At 42.4% G+C, this 14,822-nt stretch overlaps 1 protein-coding gene across 4 annotated transcripts in view; it reads left to right on the top strand.

The window, feature by feature from the left end:
• The window catches only part of MYRIP (myosin VIIA and Rab interacting protein), a 235,896-nt gene extending 229,029 nt beyond the window's left edge, over positions 1–6,867 (top strand). For 3 of the 4 annotated variants that reach the window (XM_075083483.1, XM_075083487.1, XM_075083486.1), the window contains 5 exons: positions 2,253–2,414; positions 4,075–4,179; positions 4,273–4,333; positions 5,127–5,245; positions 5,931–6,866. In XM_075083483.1, the coding sequence (XP_074939584.1) occupies positions 2,253–2,414; positions 4,075–4,179; positions 4,273–4,333; positions 5,127–5,245; positions 5,931–5,963 (480 nt within the window). In that variant the 3' untranslated portion in view covers positions 5,964–6,866. Of the gene's footprint in view, positions 1–2,252; positions 2,415–4,074; positions 4,180–4,272; positions 4,334–5,126; positions 5,246–5,930 lie in introns of all 4 variants that reach the window. The other variant, XM_075083484.1, reaches the window with a different exon arrangement.
• The last annotated feature ends 7,955 nt before the right edge of the window (positions 6,868–14,822 follow it).

Raw genomic sequence — 14,822 nt, 5'->3', positions numbered from 1 at the left:
GGAAGAGGATCTGGGTATATATAGGCGCTTTGTTCATTTGTGCTTTCTGTAGCATTTTGGGGACTGCGCATGCATCAGTGGGGGGAATGTGGAGCCACTTTAACCGGCACAAGGTCAGGTGGGGTTTTGTGGAAGCCGTGCATACCTAAATGGTAGTAAAATAAGTCTTCACAATCTGAATATGCATGTATGCAGAAGGGCATAATATAATGGAGACCTGCAAGTACCCTTTTGCTGCTTGGAAGCATGATTGTTCAGGTAAAGAGAATATTCTTCAGAAAAATATTTTATTTAGATCTAGATGGAAAATGTTCAATAAAATTAAAATTTAGCAAATGTAGGAGCTAATTCAGTTACAAAAACATTGATGACCTTCCCTTCCCACGTTTTTCTATCAGTCCTATTTTCTTTAGATTTTTTTTTCCCCCCCTTGAAAAGTACAACTTATTGTGCAGAGAATTATGGCACAGCATTTAAATGCATCCTTTCTTTAAGTTTCTACAGATGTTTCTGTTCATATTGTTCATTTTTCTTCTTTCTCTGAGCTTTTAGACATAACAGGGAAATAAAAAAAAAAGATCGCCTTTTAATCTGAAGTGGCTGTGGTATGTCGCACCAAAGATGTATCATTTAAATGAATGGAAGGAATAATTAAACCCCACAAAAGCAGGAACATTTCTATTTAAATCAGCATGATAACTTTATGGCCCGCCTGTGTCTCCAAATACTTCAGCAAAGATGTTAAATAAGATCGCTTATTTGTTCTAGGTATATTTTTCAAAGATTTCATGCCTGCAGTTAGTCTGTGGTCTTACAAGATGCAGATCATACAAGATGTAGTGAGTTTGTTTCTTAGCAAAGTCATATACGTGAAAAAAATGTATATACATTTATGCTTTGTAATAACATGCAAAGGAAAAAAAACCCTATTGCAAGCAATGAAGAAACTAAAATAAAAAATAATGGAAAGTAAACACTTAAATCTTAATCTAGTCATTCTCTACCACTTTTGATCCATAAAGTCACAGCATGGCCAGAAATTATTTGACTGAATGATCTAGGAATTGCGGGCAGGTGACCTGAGTGGAAAAGAGGTATGAAGTGAAGGTATCTGCTCAAGGATCTGGTTCAGATCCTGTTTTCTTGCCTCTTAAACCATGAAGTCGGCCACAGAATATGTTTAATTCATGTTAGCTTTCTAGCACCCTCGTCTTTACTGCTATTAGAGTGAGGCTGCCAATGGGGCAAATCAGAATATATATTTCATTTCCACTGGGCTGTTACCAGCCTCACGGAAACAGTCTCTTGGCTGTCTACTAAGTAGGCAAAAGGTGCAGTATTTTTGCATGGGTCTGCACAGTTTTAAGCACAGATGTCAAAAGCTAATGCTTGAAAATTACCCTTTTTTATAAACCAGAGACCTCCATCTGGCCATGTACCTTAGATTTCTTTGTGAAATAAAAGAAACAATTAGAACACAATGTATTTTATTAGTTATTGCTCCAAGGAGCTGAATGGGAAATGAAACCTTTACCTGCAGTTATCAGAGATATCGTAGGTGGGTCAAAATATTAAAAGTTATTTGATTTTAGGGAATATCTCTAAATGACAAAGTCTGTTATTCTCTCTTATGTGGCCCAGCTAAGTCTATTGACCCTCCACAGATTCACTCCAAAGGGCCAGGAGGCGAGAAGATTTTGGCTGCTGTATATTTGGGTGAGAGCAGGATGGGATGGAAAACTCTGTTACACATGTAAGCGCAGCTACTCGATAAGAAGTTAATAACCATACATTGCTGAACAGTTATTCTTACAGAGTTTTGATTACCAGAAGTTATTAGGCGTGTTTCAGTAATCACAGTTTTATATGAGGTGTGATCTGTTGGCTTCCCCTTGTAGACTTCAGGGTTTTTGCTTTGCAATTAAATATCAAAAATAAAAAAGTAAACTTTTCAGGGTTTTTTTTTTTTTGTTTTGTTTGTTTGTTTTTCTGGTGAATCTGGAACAAATGTGTTTTGGAATATCATTGTAGCACCTATGAAATTTGGAGTTCAGCCACCTCACACCTCGCTCCTCTCTGTGAATGTGTGTTTTCAGATTAATCCCCCATTGCTTTCCTCTGCCAATTAAGTCTTCCTGTAGTGGGTTAGCAAGGAGGGAAGCTCAAAAGCATCGTGGAAGATGCAGTCTGCTCAAACCTCTGTGCCCACAAAACAGAAATCCCTGACACCTCTCCCTGCCTTGGCCCTGCAGGTGTACTTGACAGCTGGCACGGTGTATGGGCTGGAGGGGCAGCTGACCAACCTGGAGGATGCCGCACGCAAGATCAACAGTGTTACTGCAGAATCTGAGCTGGCCGATCTGGAGGATCAGGTGGCCACAGCAGCCGCCCAGGTTCATCACGCGGAGCTTCAGGTGAGGAGAGCGGCTCCTCCCTACCTGCAGGTTTCACACTGCCTTGCCTAGCACTTACCTTTTGTCCATGCACACTTACTTTCAATATCCTTTTGTACCGTAGTGGATTGATGATCCAAGGATGCTGAGTGCATCACAGGAGCTGGGCAAAGCTTAACTGAGATGCATAACTCAGACCTGCCAGATACACTGTATTTGCTTGTTTCTTCCCCCAGCTTGTTTTCAGACATGGGAGCGTAACAGCCTGTTACTGCAATACTGGTACTGAACCTGCTCCTTGCTGCCAGGCGGCTCACATGGTACACTCTGTGTCTGATCAGCAAATTGTAAAGCACTTTGTAGAAGCCAGTGTGAGTACTGTTCTCCCAAAAAAGGCCAAGGGCAGCCAGCCGCTGAGCCAAGCACAGAGCCTAGCACTTGCAAGCCTGCCTCGGGATTTAGTTGCACACATCCCAGCCAAAAGGCGATTGCTCTTGTGGGCTGTGAACTAGTGTCTCTCTAGTGGGCTCCAGAAAGTCTGGGGCTCAGAAGAGAACATTGTGACCTGGTGCTAAAAGCTGAATGAGGTAACGCTGCCAGACCTCAAGGGGATAACACTGCTAGCAGCTCACTGCCAATGATTTCACTGACCAGTCTGTACAAAGCAAGGCACTCTGACCTGCCTGTGCTAGGCTTTAATGGGAAGTACCTGTTTTTCACTCAGCAGCAGCATGCTCAATTTAGGACTGAGCAAAGATCTGAGAGTCTGACGTCTCTCTGATGTCAGAAGTGCACTGCTGCGCTAGATGGTGAACTGGCAGTGACATTTTGTTAGCTTTGGTCATTATTTTACGGTAAATATGTTAATGGGAGTGATACTTGAGGAGGAGAGAGGCCTAAGATAGGCAAGGAGGGTGAGAAAGAGGCTAACTGAAGGTCTTCTGTAGAGAACAGCTTCAGGGGTCATCATGAATCAGGAGTCGGATTATATGTCTGACTTCTCTGACACTTCTTTCCCTTGTAGCAACATACGTTTCTGCTAGTCTCAACATCAGCCTACTTTCCCCCAGATGTTTCCTTTCTTGGACTTTTGTTCCTCCTAGCAATTTGTTTGCCACTGAGTATTTTTTATATAGTGTATACCTGCATTTATGCATGTTAGTGCTTAACATATATATACACTTAAATTATAAATATTTAAGGTCAAATGTTTAGATTTTGTGAAAGAGGATGTAGTTTGCATGTGCATGAAATTAATTTTGAACTAGAAAATATGTCTCACAAAGTCATTCTTTGAATGTAGTCTTGAAAAACACAGCTTGAATGAATTTGGGTTTATGCAGCTAAAGGTAACTGGGAGATTGCAGATGGGGGTTTTCTCTCCTCCTTTCTTTTTTTCCTCAAAAGGAGTAAAATGCCTCTTCCTTGGAGTAGGACATGGTAGTTTGGATTGTTCTTTTGCTGCATCTTTACTAACAAAGTCCCTTTTAGCGTCAGGACTAAAGAATACAGAAAAGTGTCAGAATTGCGAAGAAGTTAGTTAGCCATCTGTTTATATTTTTTGGTTAAAGAGAATTTGACTGGGGGAGGGATGTATTTTAGTAGTGGCATCCACAGTAATTTTAAAACTTCTTTTTCCCCCTCCCCATCTGTCTATCTCTCTCTTTTATTTTCTTTGAAGATTTCAGATATTGAGAGCAGAATATCAGCTCTCACTGTTGCAGGCTTGAATGTGGCTCCATGTGTTCGCCTGACAAGGAAACGGGATCAAAAGCAAGCAAACCAGGTGCCAGAACATTATGTAGTATTCAAAAATGCATTGGGGAAATCTTGCCTCTTTATGTAGTGGAGTTGAGTAACGCGTATGTGTTATTTACAGATGCATACAATAGACACATCAAGACAGCAGAGGAGAAAACTTCCAGCTCCACCAATAAAAGGTGCGCTTCAGTTGTTTACATACATTATAGAGAGAGAGTCTGTCCTTATGAGGTTCAATATAATGTGCAGTTCAGCAAAGTAGGGGGAAGATTAAGTTATAAAATGAACAGAGAAAGCCTAAATATGTCCACCCTCCTCATTTCCCATTCTACTTGCATTACATAAAATACCCATTTGTCACATTAAAAAGCATCACCACTTTCTCTTTCCATGGAAGTTGTGACAGTGGCAAATTAATAGGAGCGGAAGCAGAAGGCTGGGAGAAGCAAATGAGAAATGCTGAATACTTGTCCTGCAGCTGGGATGCTGCTACTCTGGCATGCCTGGGGTTAGGCTGTGAGACTCAAACAGTCGCAGTGTTTAATTACAACAGCCAGTTGCCACCGTCCACAATCCTGTTGCTTTTCTTAAAGCCATATGATGTGTCTCAGCGATGTTGCTGGTATGTTAGGGTATGGCTGTGAATTAGCTTTATAAAATAAAGTGGTTTTTTCTTTCATGTTTTCCCTTTTTTTTAAACCCTGCAGTGCATTAGCTCTGACAATTTTAGGGCCTGCTTCACCTTGCATTGCTCTTGTTTGACACTTGTGTAATTCCACTGATTGACATGGCCTCAAACTTTAATAAATTTGGAGTATCACAGCCTGCTGTTTTTCATTTAAATTAAAGCCAGCTTTCCTCATACGTCTTAGGGGAAGTTTTCTCCCTCTGGAAGCTGTGACTCTTCAGGAGTATCGTTACATCTTCTTCAATGTGCTATGTGAAAGATCTCCCTCTTTGTATTTTTCCCAGGTGAAAAAATAGATGGTTCTCCAGTTACCACTGTCAGAACGTTTAACAGAAACTTCATGCTTCAAGGATCTCTAACACAAAGAGCTAAAGAGAGGAAAAGCACTGCCAAGGACTTAATGGTAAACTCATAACAAATGTTTTTAAAGCTGCTGTTAAAAGCAGTAAATAGAGAGATAGCGATATCTGTGTAGGCAGCTATATTTCAGTATCTCCACAAAACTTCTTTTAATAGTTTGAAGAAAAAGAATAGAGACCACTGAGGCAGCTCTGAACAAATACAACCAGTGTCATTGCAAGCTGTATGACTATATGCCACAGTATAGCAGCTGTGCAGTCCTGAATGTCGGCCTGTGAGAATGTATTCTGGCTGTCAGGTCTCTGGGAATGTGCTACCCTTATTTAAAAGAAAAAAAAAAAGAATTAGTGGTCCCCTGCGATTCAGACTTCTGAACCAGCCCCTCACAGAGCCACCTGCGCACTGTAACTCAGCAGGTGAGAGTCACCTTGAATCTCACTAATTCTTGAGAAATGTTCAAAGGCTACCTAAGTGGCATTCAAGGCCACGCATTGGCTCTGCAGGGTTTGAACAAATAGGCTTCACCATACAGCTGTCAATCATTTCTTCTAGAGCAGCTGTAGAAGGGTAAGGAAAAAAGCTGACTCTCCTGAAGGAATCTGCCACTAGATATGTGGAAAATAGGCAGGGAGGGGAGAAGGGGAAGGACCTGGCCCCCTAGAAGCTTCAGCAAGCTTGCTTTCTGTTTTGCTCATGTTTATTTTTTTTCCTGTCCCTCTCTGTTCTAGGAACCTGCTATAGGATCTGCTGTGATGTACTAAACTTACACTTCCCTACTGCCAATAACACACTGCCTAAGGCTGTACACTAGAGTGCCTTTACTTAACAGCCATTGTGTATGTCCAGCTGAAAATGGACCCTCAAGAACCCACAATGCCTCAGTTATAGGGCTTCGTTTGGATACCTCACTGAGAAAGCTGTCCAAGTCTTCAGCATTGTGGTCTGCTAAAGGAAACTCTGCCTTAAAGTTCTCATAAGACTCTAGAAAGGATGCTGAGTTTCAAAAGCAAGGCTCCACATTTTAAGATGCACTTTTGCTCCCCATTGATTGTACTAAAGTATGTCGTCTTTAAACTGCAGTATGTTTTTGTAGATGCAATCATAATTATAGGCCAATATTTCATATAAAAAGAAAGAACAAAGCAGACCCGTGATCCATATTTGCTGGCCTCTTACTATTCACCTAGGCATCCATCTTGTCAAGCAATAAGAACAACTCTGTGCAGCATCTGCTGCTTTTCAGCTGCGTGGTGGGCGTGGAGAATCAGTGTACCTAGCTCTGCTCCCAGTGAGTCAGTGGAACTTTTGTCCAGGTTTGTAGAAGGCGATGTGATGCGCAAAGACTCCTCTGTTCACTGAGGGTACACTTGGCAGAGTTTAATGTTCTAGCCCCAGAGCTAGGGCTTTTGCTCTTGGCAGCAGGGGAAACACAGATGTCATGTTGAACTGTGAATTGGTGGCAGCACATATGGACAACGTGTCTGTTGAGTTACGATCCTGGCGTCTGGAAATACCTGAACACTGCTGTGAAACCCATACCTTCGTATGTTTCATTCTTCTTGGTAGCATTGTCTGCTTGGTGGTGTCCAACCATGCTGTAGTTCAGAATAAATTCTGACTAAATCTTTAAGACTGGAAAAAGAAAGTAAAAGCATTGTGGATGAGACCTCTGCTGACTGGCTGGTGGTAGTAGGATGGCTGCAACCTTCTGCAGTTTCCTCATTCTGAGGCGGGGGAAAATGTAGCCCGGATGGCTCTTCCTTTACTAGTCTGTAGCCAATGTGGAGTAGCTGGGGCCCGTCACTGGTGCCATATGCACCCCACTACCATTGGGCCCCTCTGAATTGGACTGTGAATAGTTAAATTTCTCTCATTTCTTGAGACCTTTGAAAGGTGAGCCAAACTGGAAGGCCCTTGAGCAGATGTCCAGGAGGGAAGATGCTGCTTACAGGGTGTGCCTCGCACCTTTTTTAGGGAGGACCATGCCAATTTGTGGTACTTTTTGCTCTGAGAAATACAAAGGGGAGGTAGTTAGAGGAGGTGATAGGCCAGTGAATCCCTTATCTTCCACACAAAGTGCAGAGCAGGTACCCAAATGCAGACTGGGTTGATGTGAAATGTGCTGTGAAGGAGGGTATGGGCTGGCAAGTTCCCCCTCAGCGTTAAGGAGCGGTGAGCTCTCCCGAGAGCAGCGGGTGCCAGGGACCGGGGAGAGCTGCTGCTTTCCCTGTGCTCCCAGCGAACACCCGCTGGCAGAGTGCTGCACGTTACCTACCATGCGGCAGGAAAGCAGTCCTCTGGGACACCAGGCCGTGAAGCGTCTGTGGTTGTGCAAATATGAGCAAAACTGGGCAAATTTCCTGGCTAGGCTGGATTTAGGGGGGCAGGTGGGGAAGGTAAGGAATGGCTGGATGGGACGGTTGGAAAAACAGTGCCAGTTGCAAATCTGCCACCCGCATTTGACATCACGCTTGTCAGTAAACTAATGTCCAGCTGCATGTAAGGAACCCTCGGAATAACTACAACCATCTTCCCACCTTGAATACGTAAGTGTCACTCCATTCCTTCAAGGAATTTCCATTTGCCCAAGATCTGACCCGATGTGTTGATTCTGTGTGAAATTACGCCACCTTCTACTCTCACACAATACTAGTTCTCTGGAATTGGTTTGCACAGATGTGAGAGCAGAATTTGGCCCACTCTGTTTAATATATAAATATATATATAAAATGAATAGATTTTATTTATATATGCAATCCAGTAAAGGAGATTAAACAGAGTAGGATGCCTAGTAATTTTTTTTGTTATCCCGTCTCCTCCCCATTCCTCAACTGTTCTCGTGTATGTGTACAATACATTCCCAGGTTCTGGTTTATGCAGGTATGCGTGTTATGAAGTGTCATTAATGGTGGTTGGTCTACATATTTGTCTAATAAATAATAACTAATATTGTGTATGTAATATCAATACAGAAATGACTAATTTTAATAGAATAACTCTTTGGCTTTTGTTCTGTTAGTGTGATTTAAACAAGCCAACGAAGTTTGGAATAGGTTGTTTTCCTTAAGAGGCATGAAAAGCAAATATCGTGTTACAATGTTAAAATATTCAGTCTTCTTTGACAGAAAAATGTGTACTGTGTAGGCATTGCAAAAAAAAAAAAAAAAAAGAAAAAAAAATCCCACCTGCTATGAGGCATTTGAATTTTTACAAATGTTTATTGTGCCAAATACGTGCAAAGATATAATTTACTGTTTTAAAAAATCATAAAAGCATATGTTATAGCACACAAAGAATTATTTTGTCATCAAGTGATTTCAATCTTTAGTGTTAATATTTATATTTAGATTAATTTTTATAAATGAAAATATTTTAATGGGTAAAATGAAGACTATATGATCTATTTGATTAAGTCTGAGTGAATATTAAGCTTGCCTTGTTGTTGTTATCTGCATACTCACCAAGAATTATTGTCAAGAGAAATTATGAAAGAGTAAAAGCAATTTATGAAAAGAATGCCTTTTCAAGGACTTGATTCATAAAAAACCCCAAAAGTTCTTCTCTGTTGTTTGGATTTATGTGCATCTCGGCCAGGAAGCGTGCAGAACATGCTGCCGCCGCACAGAGCTCAGGTACAGCCTGTCCACAAATGACCCGTCCCCGGTTAAATCCAGGAGACTTGCAACTCCCCAGAATTACCTTGGTTAGCTGAGGGGAGGGATATGCGTTAACGCAGTCGATTCAGGCTTTTTTCCGCTGGGGCTGGGGTGGGAGGAACCCTGTTAGGAATATCTGATGGTTAGTCTTCTCCGAACTGTTGAGTGTGTTGGGTGAAATACCATCTCAAACAGAATTTCTCAGGCAGGATTTCTATAACTCTCGCTGGGATGGCTACAAAATGGCAAATCGAGCAAGAGCCCTGCTGATCATTAGCCCAGTATTTCCGAATTCACGTGCGATGAATGCTGATCAAAATATTTCTTTATCAGCATATTTTCTCCACCATGAGGGCATTCATTTAAACTAGCACATTTTAAGTAATACTTTGGGTCTTATATGTTGTATTATAAATAGGAGTAACTACCTTTTTATAAAAATAATCCACTCCTTGCTGACAGACCATTCGCAAAGAGAAAAAAAGGGTTAAGTTATCTGCAGTTATTAATTCAACTGCTATTAAATTTTAGTAGTAATTCTAACAAAGCACAACTAGAAATGCAAGTTCACTCTAATTTGTCTTTTGCAGAATGATTCATGGCCTGGATTTAACCGTCAGTCATTAGCTAAATTATAAACTGTCTTTTCTGGATATAAGCCATCGATTAAACTGCATTCAAATATTATTGCTAGTAATAGTTATTAATCAAGATTAAACATATTATAAATAACACTTCTTAGAAAATGAATATAACAAAGTTAATTACCGTGGCAAGCATGAGTATTGAGCCACAACCCCAGGCTTATTGATGCGGAGTAACATAGTAGATGGTACATTGCTTGTGATCCTCAAAGAGTGACTTTAGCTTGATCAGATCATGCACTTAACACACAACTGCATTGTTTTAAAGGGAATCGGCTAGTTTAGGCCCTTGCCCCTTTTGGATAATGGTGCATGATTACTTGCAGTAGGCACAAAACTATTCTGAAGAGTTTAATTAGCCAATTTTATTTTTATTTCAGCAGGGAGAAAATACTTACCTTTGATAAGAGCTCCTTTTTTTCATTAATACATCTAGGCAGCGGGACAGGAAGACTCATAAAGAGGCAGTAGGTAGTTTAGGGCTGCATTCCTAGTATATAGCCATCCTAGAGGATGTTAACAATCTATACAAAAACTACACACCAGCATTTCATGCCATTAATGCAGGTACATTAAAAATTAGTGAGAGTCTTTTTTCTTTCTTCCAACCATTGCTTTTTATTTTTACGTATCAACAGCTATTGAGTTTGAAACATGACAGGAAGGCTTCATGATACACTTAACACTGCAGAGTTTAACTCCCAGCACAAAAGCTGTGTGGTTTTTGGATAAACCTAACGTTACAGTGAACTGCATCAAGGGATTGGTGGGGATATAAGACCAAGAAACATTTTTATAAGCTATTGTTGCACTCAGTGCTAGTGTCCATGCATTGTCTTTTACCTGCACCCTGAATATGTTTCTTTTCAAAAGACCTTGCACAAGGAGCAGAAAGAAAAGCAGCGTGGGACTGCTAGGCAAAAGCAGAACTGGAGGTCTGAGGAGCAGGGGAGGGTGCAATTCAAAGAGCAGGAGTTGGGTCACCACCTCGGGGAACCCGGATCACCAGTCATTGCCTTCTGTGTCCGAAACTTTTTGCTCCCACAAAGCATTCAGGATGAAATCCAGGTGCCGGTTCACAGGCCTCAGGCTGCCACGGCTGCTTCTCAGCTGCCTCTTCCCAAACCGACCGATGGGGCGAACGCCACGGCCCACATACCAAAAAGGATCGATCTCAGGACCTGGAATTCAAAGCGGTCAGTGAAGCATCTACCACTGTACTTAAAGGCAGAGCTTCCTGAACATCCTGAACCGTGAACATGAGGGTGTTAGACGCCTTATTTGTAGCCCAGGAAAAAAAACCAAGGGGAAAGGCTGCAGCCAGACACACAGCTTTATAGTTCCTTTGAGGGTCAACTGCCACGTGTAGAGCCCAAAGGAAGAGGGTTTGGATGCAAAATTAATTTTCCTCCATCTGGGCTGTAGCCTGCAATTCGAACATAAGCCAAAGTACCCATCAGTTCAGGAAGGCACAGCGTGCTTTAAAACTGATCGGAACCCTGGAAGAGGTTACCATGCAGCCTACATCCAGAAAGACCATAGTAGCTCCCTGTACCGCCACTTTTAAACTGTCCTGTCTTAGCTAAAGTCCTGAAGGTCCTACTGTCCTGCCTCCATTTCTGCTGTACCTCCCATGCGCCAGGTACAGGATTTCTATAGGCTAATAAATCCACTGGATTGCAGAGGGGGTTCCTATGTGAGAGGTGAACATAAAAACCTAATTCTTGTTTACTTAGGAAGTTGTTTTCATGGATGACTTTTTTCTTTTAAAGCATCTAAAGTACACTTATACTTGACTTATTTTTATAGTCTAGTCCAGTTTTAGAGCAGGTGTGGAGAGGGATGTAGTTGTATTAAAAGACTAAGATACAGCAACAGGGAAAAATCTACAAAGCACTGGAGATGATGCCACCCCAAGGAAATGCCAGGTTATTCCAAAGCCGGAGGAATGTCAGGAACAGGAATAAATTTCAATTTTAGTGCATTATATATCAGCCAAGTCATATGAAAGTCCCAGGCAAGGCAGCAGGATTTTCCCCTGTGCATTTTGATGCTTGAACAGATAAAATAAAACATTCACTTTGGCCATGAATTTCTCCACACAGTATTTAACACCCCTCCTGTGCACCAAAACCCAAGTCATTTCACTTTTTTCACCTGGCTACCTAAAAACTGAGGCTCCCCACATCCCTAGTTCTCTTTGAAAGGGGAAAGGTGTGCTACTGATATCCCACACGCCTTATGAGCCAAGTTACTAGTGATAAGATGAGAGGAAATGGCCTCATTAGATTGGATATTGGGAAAAGTTTCTTTACTGAAAGAGTAGTCAGGCACTGGAACAGGCTGCCCAGACAGGTGGAGTCACCATCCCTGGAGGTGTTCAAAAAGTTTGTAGACGTGGCACTTCGTGGCATGGTTTAGGAGGCACGGTAGTGTTGGGTTGACAGTTGGACTAGATGATCTTAGAGGTCTTTTCCAAACTTAATGATTCTATGATTCTATTCTATGATTACTCCCCACACTTACCTCTCTCCCACTCCACATACAATTATCAGCCTTTGCTCCTCGGGGGAAGATGAAACTTCCTCATAAATATTTTCTCAAAAATCTTTTGCACGGTGCATTAGCTTTTACTTGGGACATATGGTATCGTCCCTCAGCTGGCCAGCCTCAATTCCTCACAGCATCTCTGAACAGAGAGGTGTCAACCACTTTTATTTTGCCTTTCAGACAAGTTGTGCTTCCAGACAGAAATTAAGATATCTGTAAAGTGAACTTAAGCTTCTGGCCCTTGCTTTCTTGTTACTCTATAGAAGTAGTTGTGAACTGCCCCAGGTCTACAGAACACAGCAGAAAATTTGATGGTTAAATATTCAATCTATACTGCCTTACATTTTCTTTGTCAGTCTTTTGTACATTAGTGTCTCCTCAGGTATTTATCAAAACTTACACTATTTCCCTTCGCTAATTAAGGGCTGTGAGAAGGAGGTTAAGTTCTGTATGTGCTCTTACAAGTGTAAATGGAAGTACAGGACCCCATATCCCCACTTTACCATAGCAACACCCACATGGATTTGCTGCTGAACTTTGCCTGAGAGCTTGACCCTGATCCCTCAATGCACTAGAGACCACAGGGTCACCATATGGGAGCCCATCGCATTACATCAGGTGAGACTCATACTTACTTCTGTTGTCTATCTGATGCTTAAATGGCCTGCTCTGTCCTGAAGCAAAGCTGAGGGATACCAAGAGCACCAGCACATAAACAGTGACCAGCTTTAAGTGCTTGGGTGACCACTGGGCACGTGATGTCCACAAGATCAGATGCCACATGATGGAGCAGTGGTGGGAAGGCTGTGAGGAGAAAAGTGAACATGGGGAACACATACAGGTTAAAGCGCTCAAGGTGAATGAAGGTGTCAACTGTAACAGCATGTCCCTATCCATAAGAGCCATGTCATTCCTAAGTTTTGTGAAACGCTGAGGCTGGGGATCTCCTGGGTATTTCTGTCTGAAGGCAAAGGCTATGCAGCAAGCCATCTACTGAGGTAAGACTTGCAACTTGAGTGTTTTCTCACCAACAGTGAAAGCCCCTGTCACAGCTTCACAGGACACACGAGTCCTGGCCCTGAGCTTGCCACTGACTTTCTGTGTGGCCCTCAGTATGACCATGGGCATTGGCCACCATAGTGTGTTTCAGCCACTACCTCCATCATCCCTTCCTCACTTGTAAAATATGTCTAACATTTGCATTTTACACAATCTTTTTACATCTAAATGCATTAGAAAAGCTTACTGAAAGGGAATGCTCCACCCATGTCCACTCACCCTTTCACAGCCAGCATGCAAAAGTACTATTTCCAGTTATGGTTTCCACTGTTAGGTCTCCCAATCCTGTAAATGCATCCAGATGCAAGCAGAGGAGAAATCCCTCCAAGAGGAGGGCTATGCAGAACAGAAGATGCTGAGATGGGAAAATCGCATCCAGGAGGTGAAGGATCCCAGGCTCAGGTTACTGCTGTTACCCTGTCTCTGGCATTGCAGACAAGCTTCCTCGCCACAGCTCTCCCAGCTGTCATGCTAGGTGCCTTCTAACGTGCCTATGTATTTGACAGTGTGGAGCCTCTGCCTACCGGAGCCCTGTTTGCTTAAGCATCACTTATCATAGCTATACAGGTACAGAGCTATAGGAAATCCCCTTGGCTATGCCTAAAAAGAGGCTCTCCCCGTGTAAGGGTGGGGTTTTTCCCTGTTGCTGCTCTAAGCACTGTGCTTCAGTAGGGGCAGAGAAGGAATGAAAATCTTTTGATGCAAGATGCTCCCAAGCACACCACACAGGCGACACAACAAAAGCATGCAGTCAAAAGCTCCTTAACCCCTAGCATTCAGTGAAGGTTTGTCTTTTTTTTTTTCTTCACACTGACAGTCACTTAGCAGACAGCTTAGAGGATAGTGATTTTAACTCGTAACTCCAACAGAACTGCGAATTAACTTTTTTCTAACTTGAATGTCTCATAACAATCAGGACTAAATGATCTTAACGTGCAAAACCACGTGGGATGAATTCTGCCTCCAGTCTCCGCTGGTGTACATCTCTTCTTGCTCCATGTTTAGCAAAGCCTTAAGTTCAGTTAGACAAAAAGAGGATGTTTTAAGGAATCTCTCCGGTGTGCTTACAGGGTTGCTGACAGGTTTTCCAGATTACTTGCTCTCTGGTTTTGTGTCTTGTTTTTCTGGGAACTGAGTGACAGAAAGACCTTGCCTTGAGCTCATTGTTGATGAAAAACAAAAATAAAGGGAAAAGCTTTTAGCACAAGCTTTCTCCTAAGCAGTGCTCTGTCTTAGTCTCCACCAGCTGGCCCTGTGCCCGCATCAGCCATACCAGCCACCTTCCAGAGTGCCATTATTTATTGAACCTTTTGCTGATACTCTTGACCTGACTAGGATTTCTGTGACGCACATTTTGCCCACTGCTCCTCAGTAGGTAACATATTACTGTCAAATAATCAGGGGGCTCAGCATCTCCAAGCCTCCTTAATTTTTTATCCTCCGAATTATCCCACCCCTGTTTGTACGGGGAGAAACTGAGGCACAGATAATGCCACAAACTTGACCCTGCAGGATGCTGAGTATTTCTAACTCCAGGATAAGCACAAAATCCTAGTTACCCACTCACAGTTCTTTCACTAGTAATGGGGCTGGGAGATGGTCTGTGATCTCCGCAGGTCCCAGACCTGCCTTAGCCCACAGCCCTGCATCTGTCTTCCACAGGGAAAAACAAAAAACCAAGACTCATACAGTCAGTCTGTATGTGCCCTCC

This window comes from Phalacrocorax aristotelis, chromosome 2, assembly GCF_949628215.1.
Source record: "Phalacrocorax aristotelis chromosome 2, bGulAri2.1, whole genome shotgun sequence".
NCBI classification, from domain to species: domain Eukaryota; kingdom Metazoa; phylum Chordata; class Aves; order Suliformes; family Phalacrocoracidae; genus Phalacrocorax; species Phalacrocorax aristotelis.
Note: the sequence above shows the minus strand (reverse complement) of the source record. Positions and strands in the feature narration are given on the sequence as shown.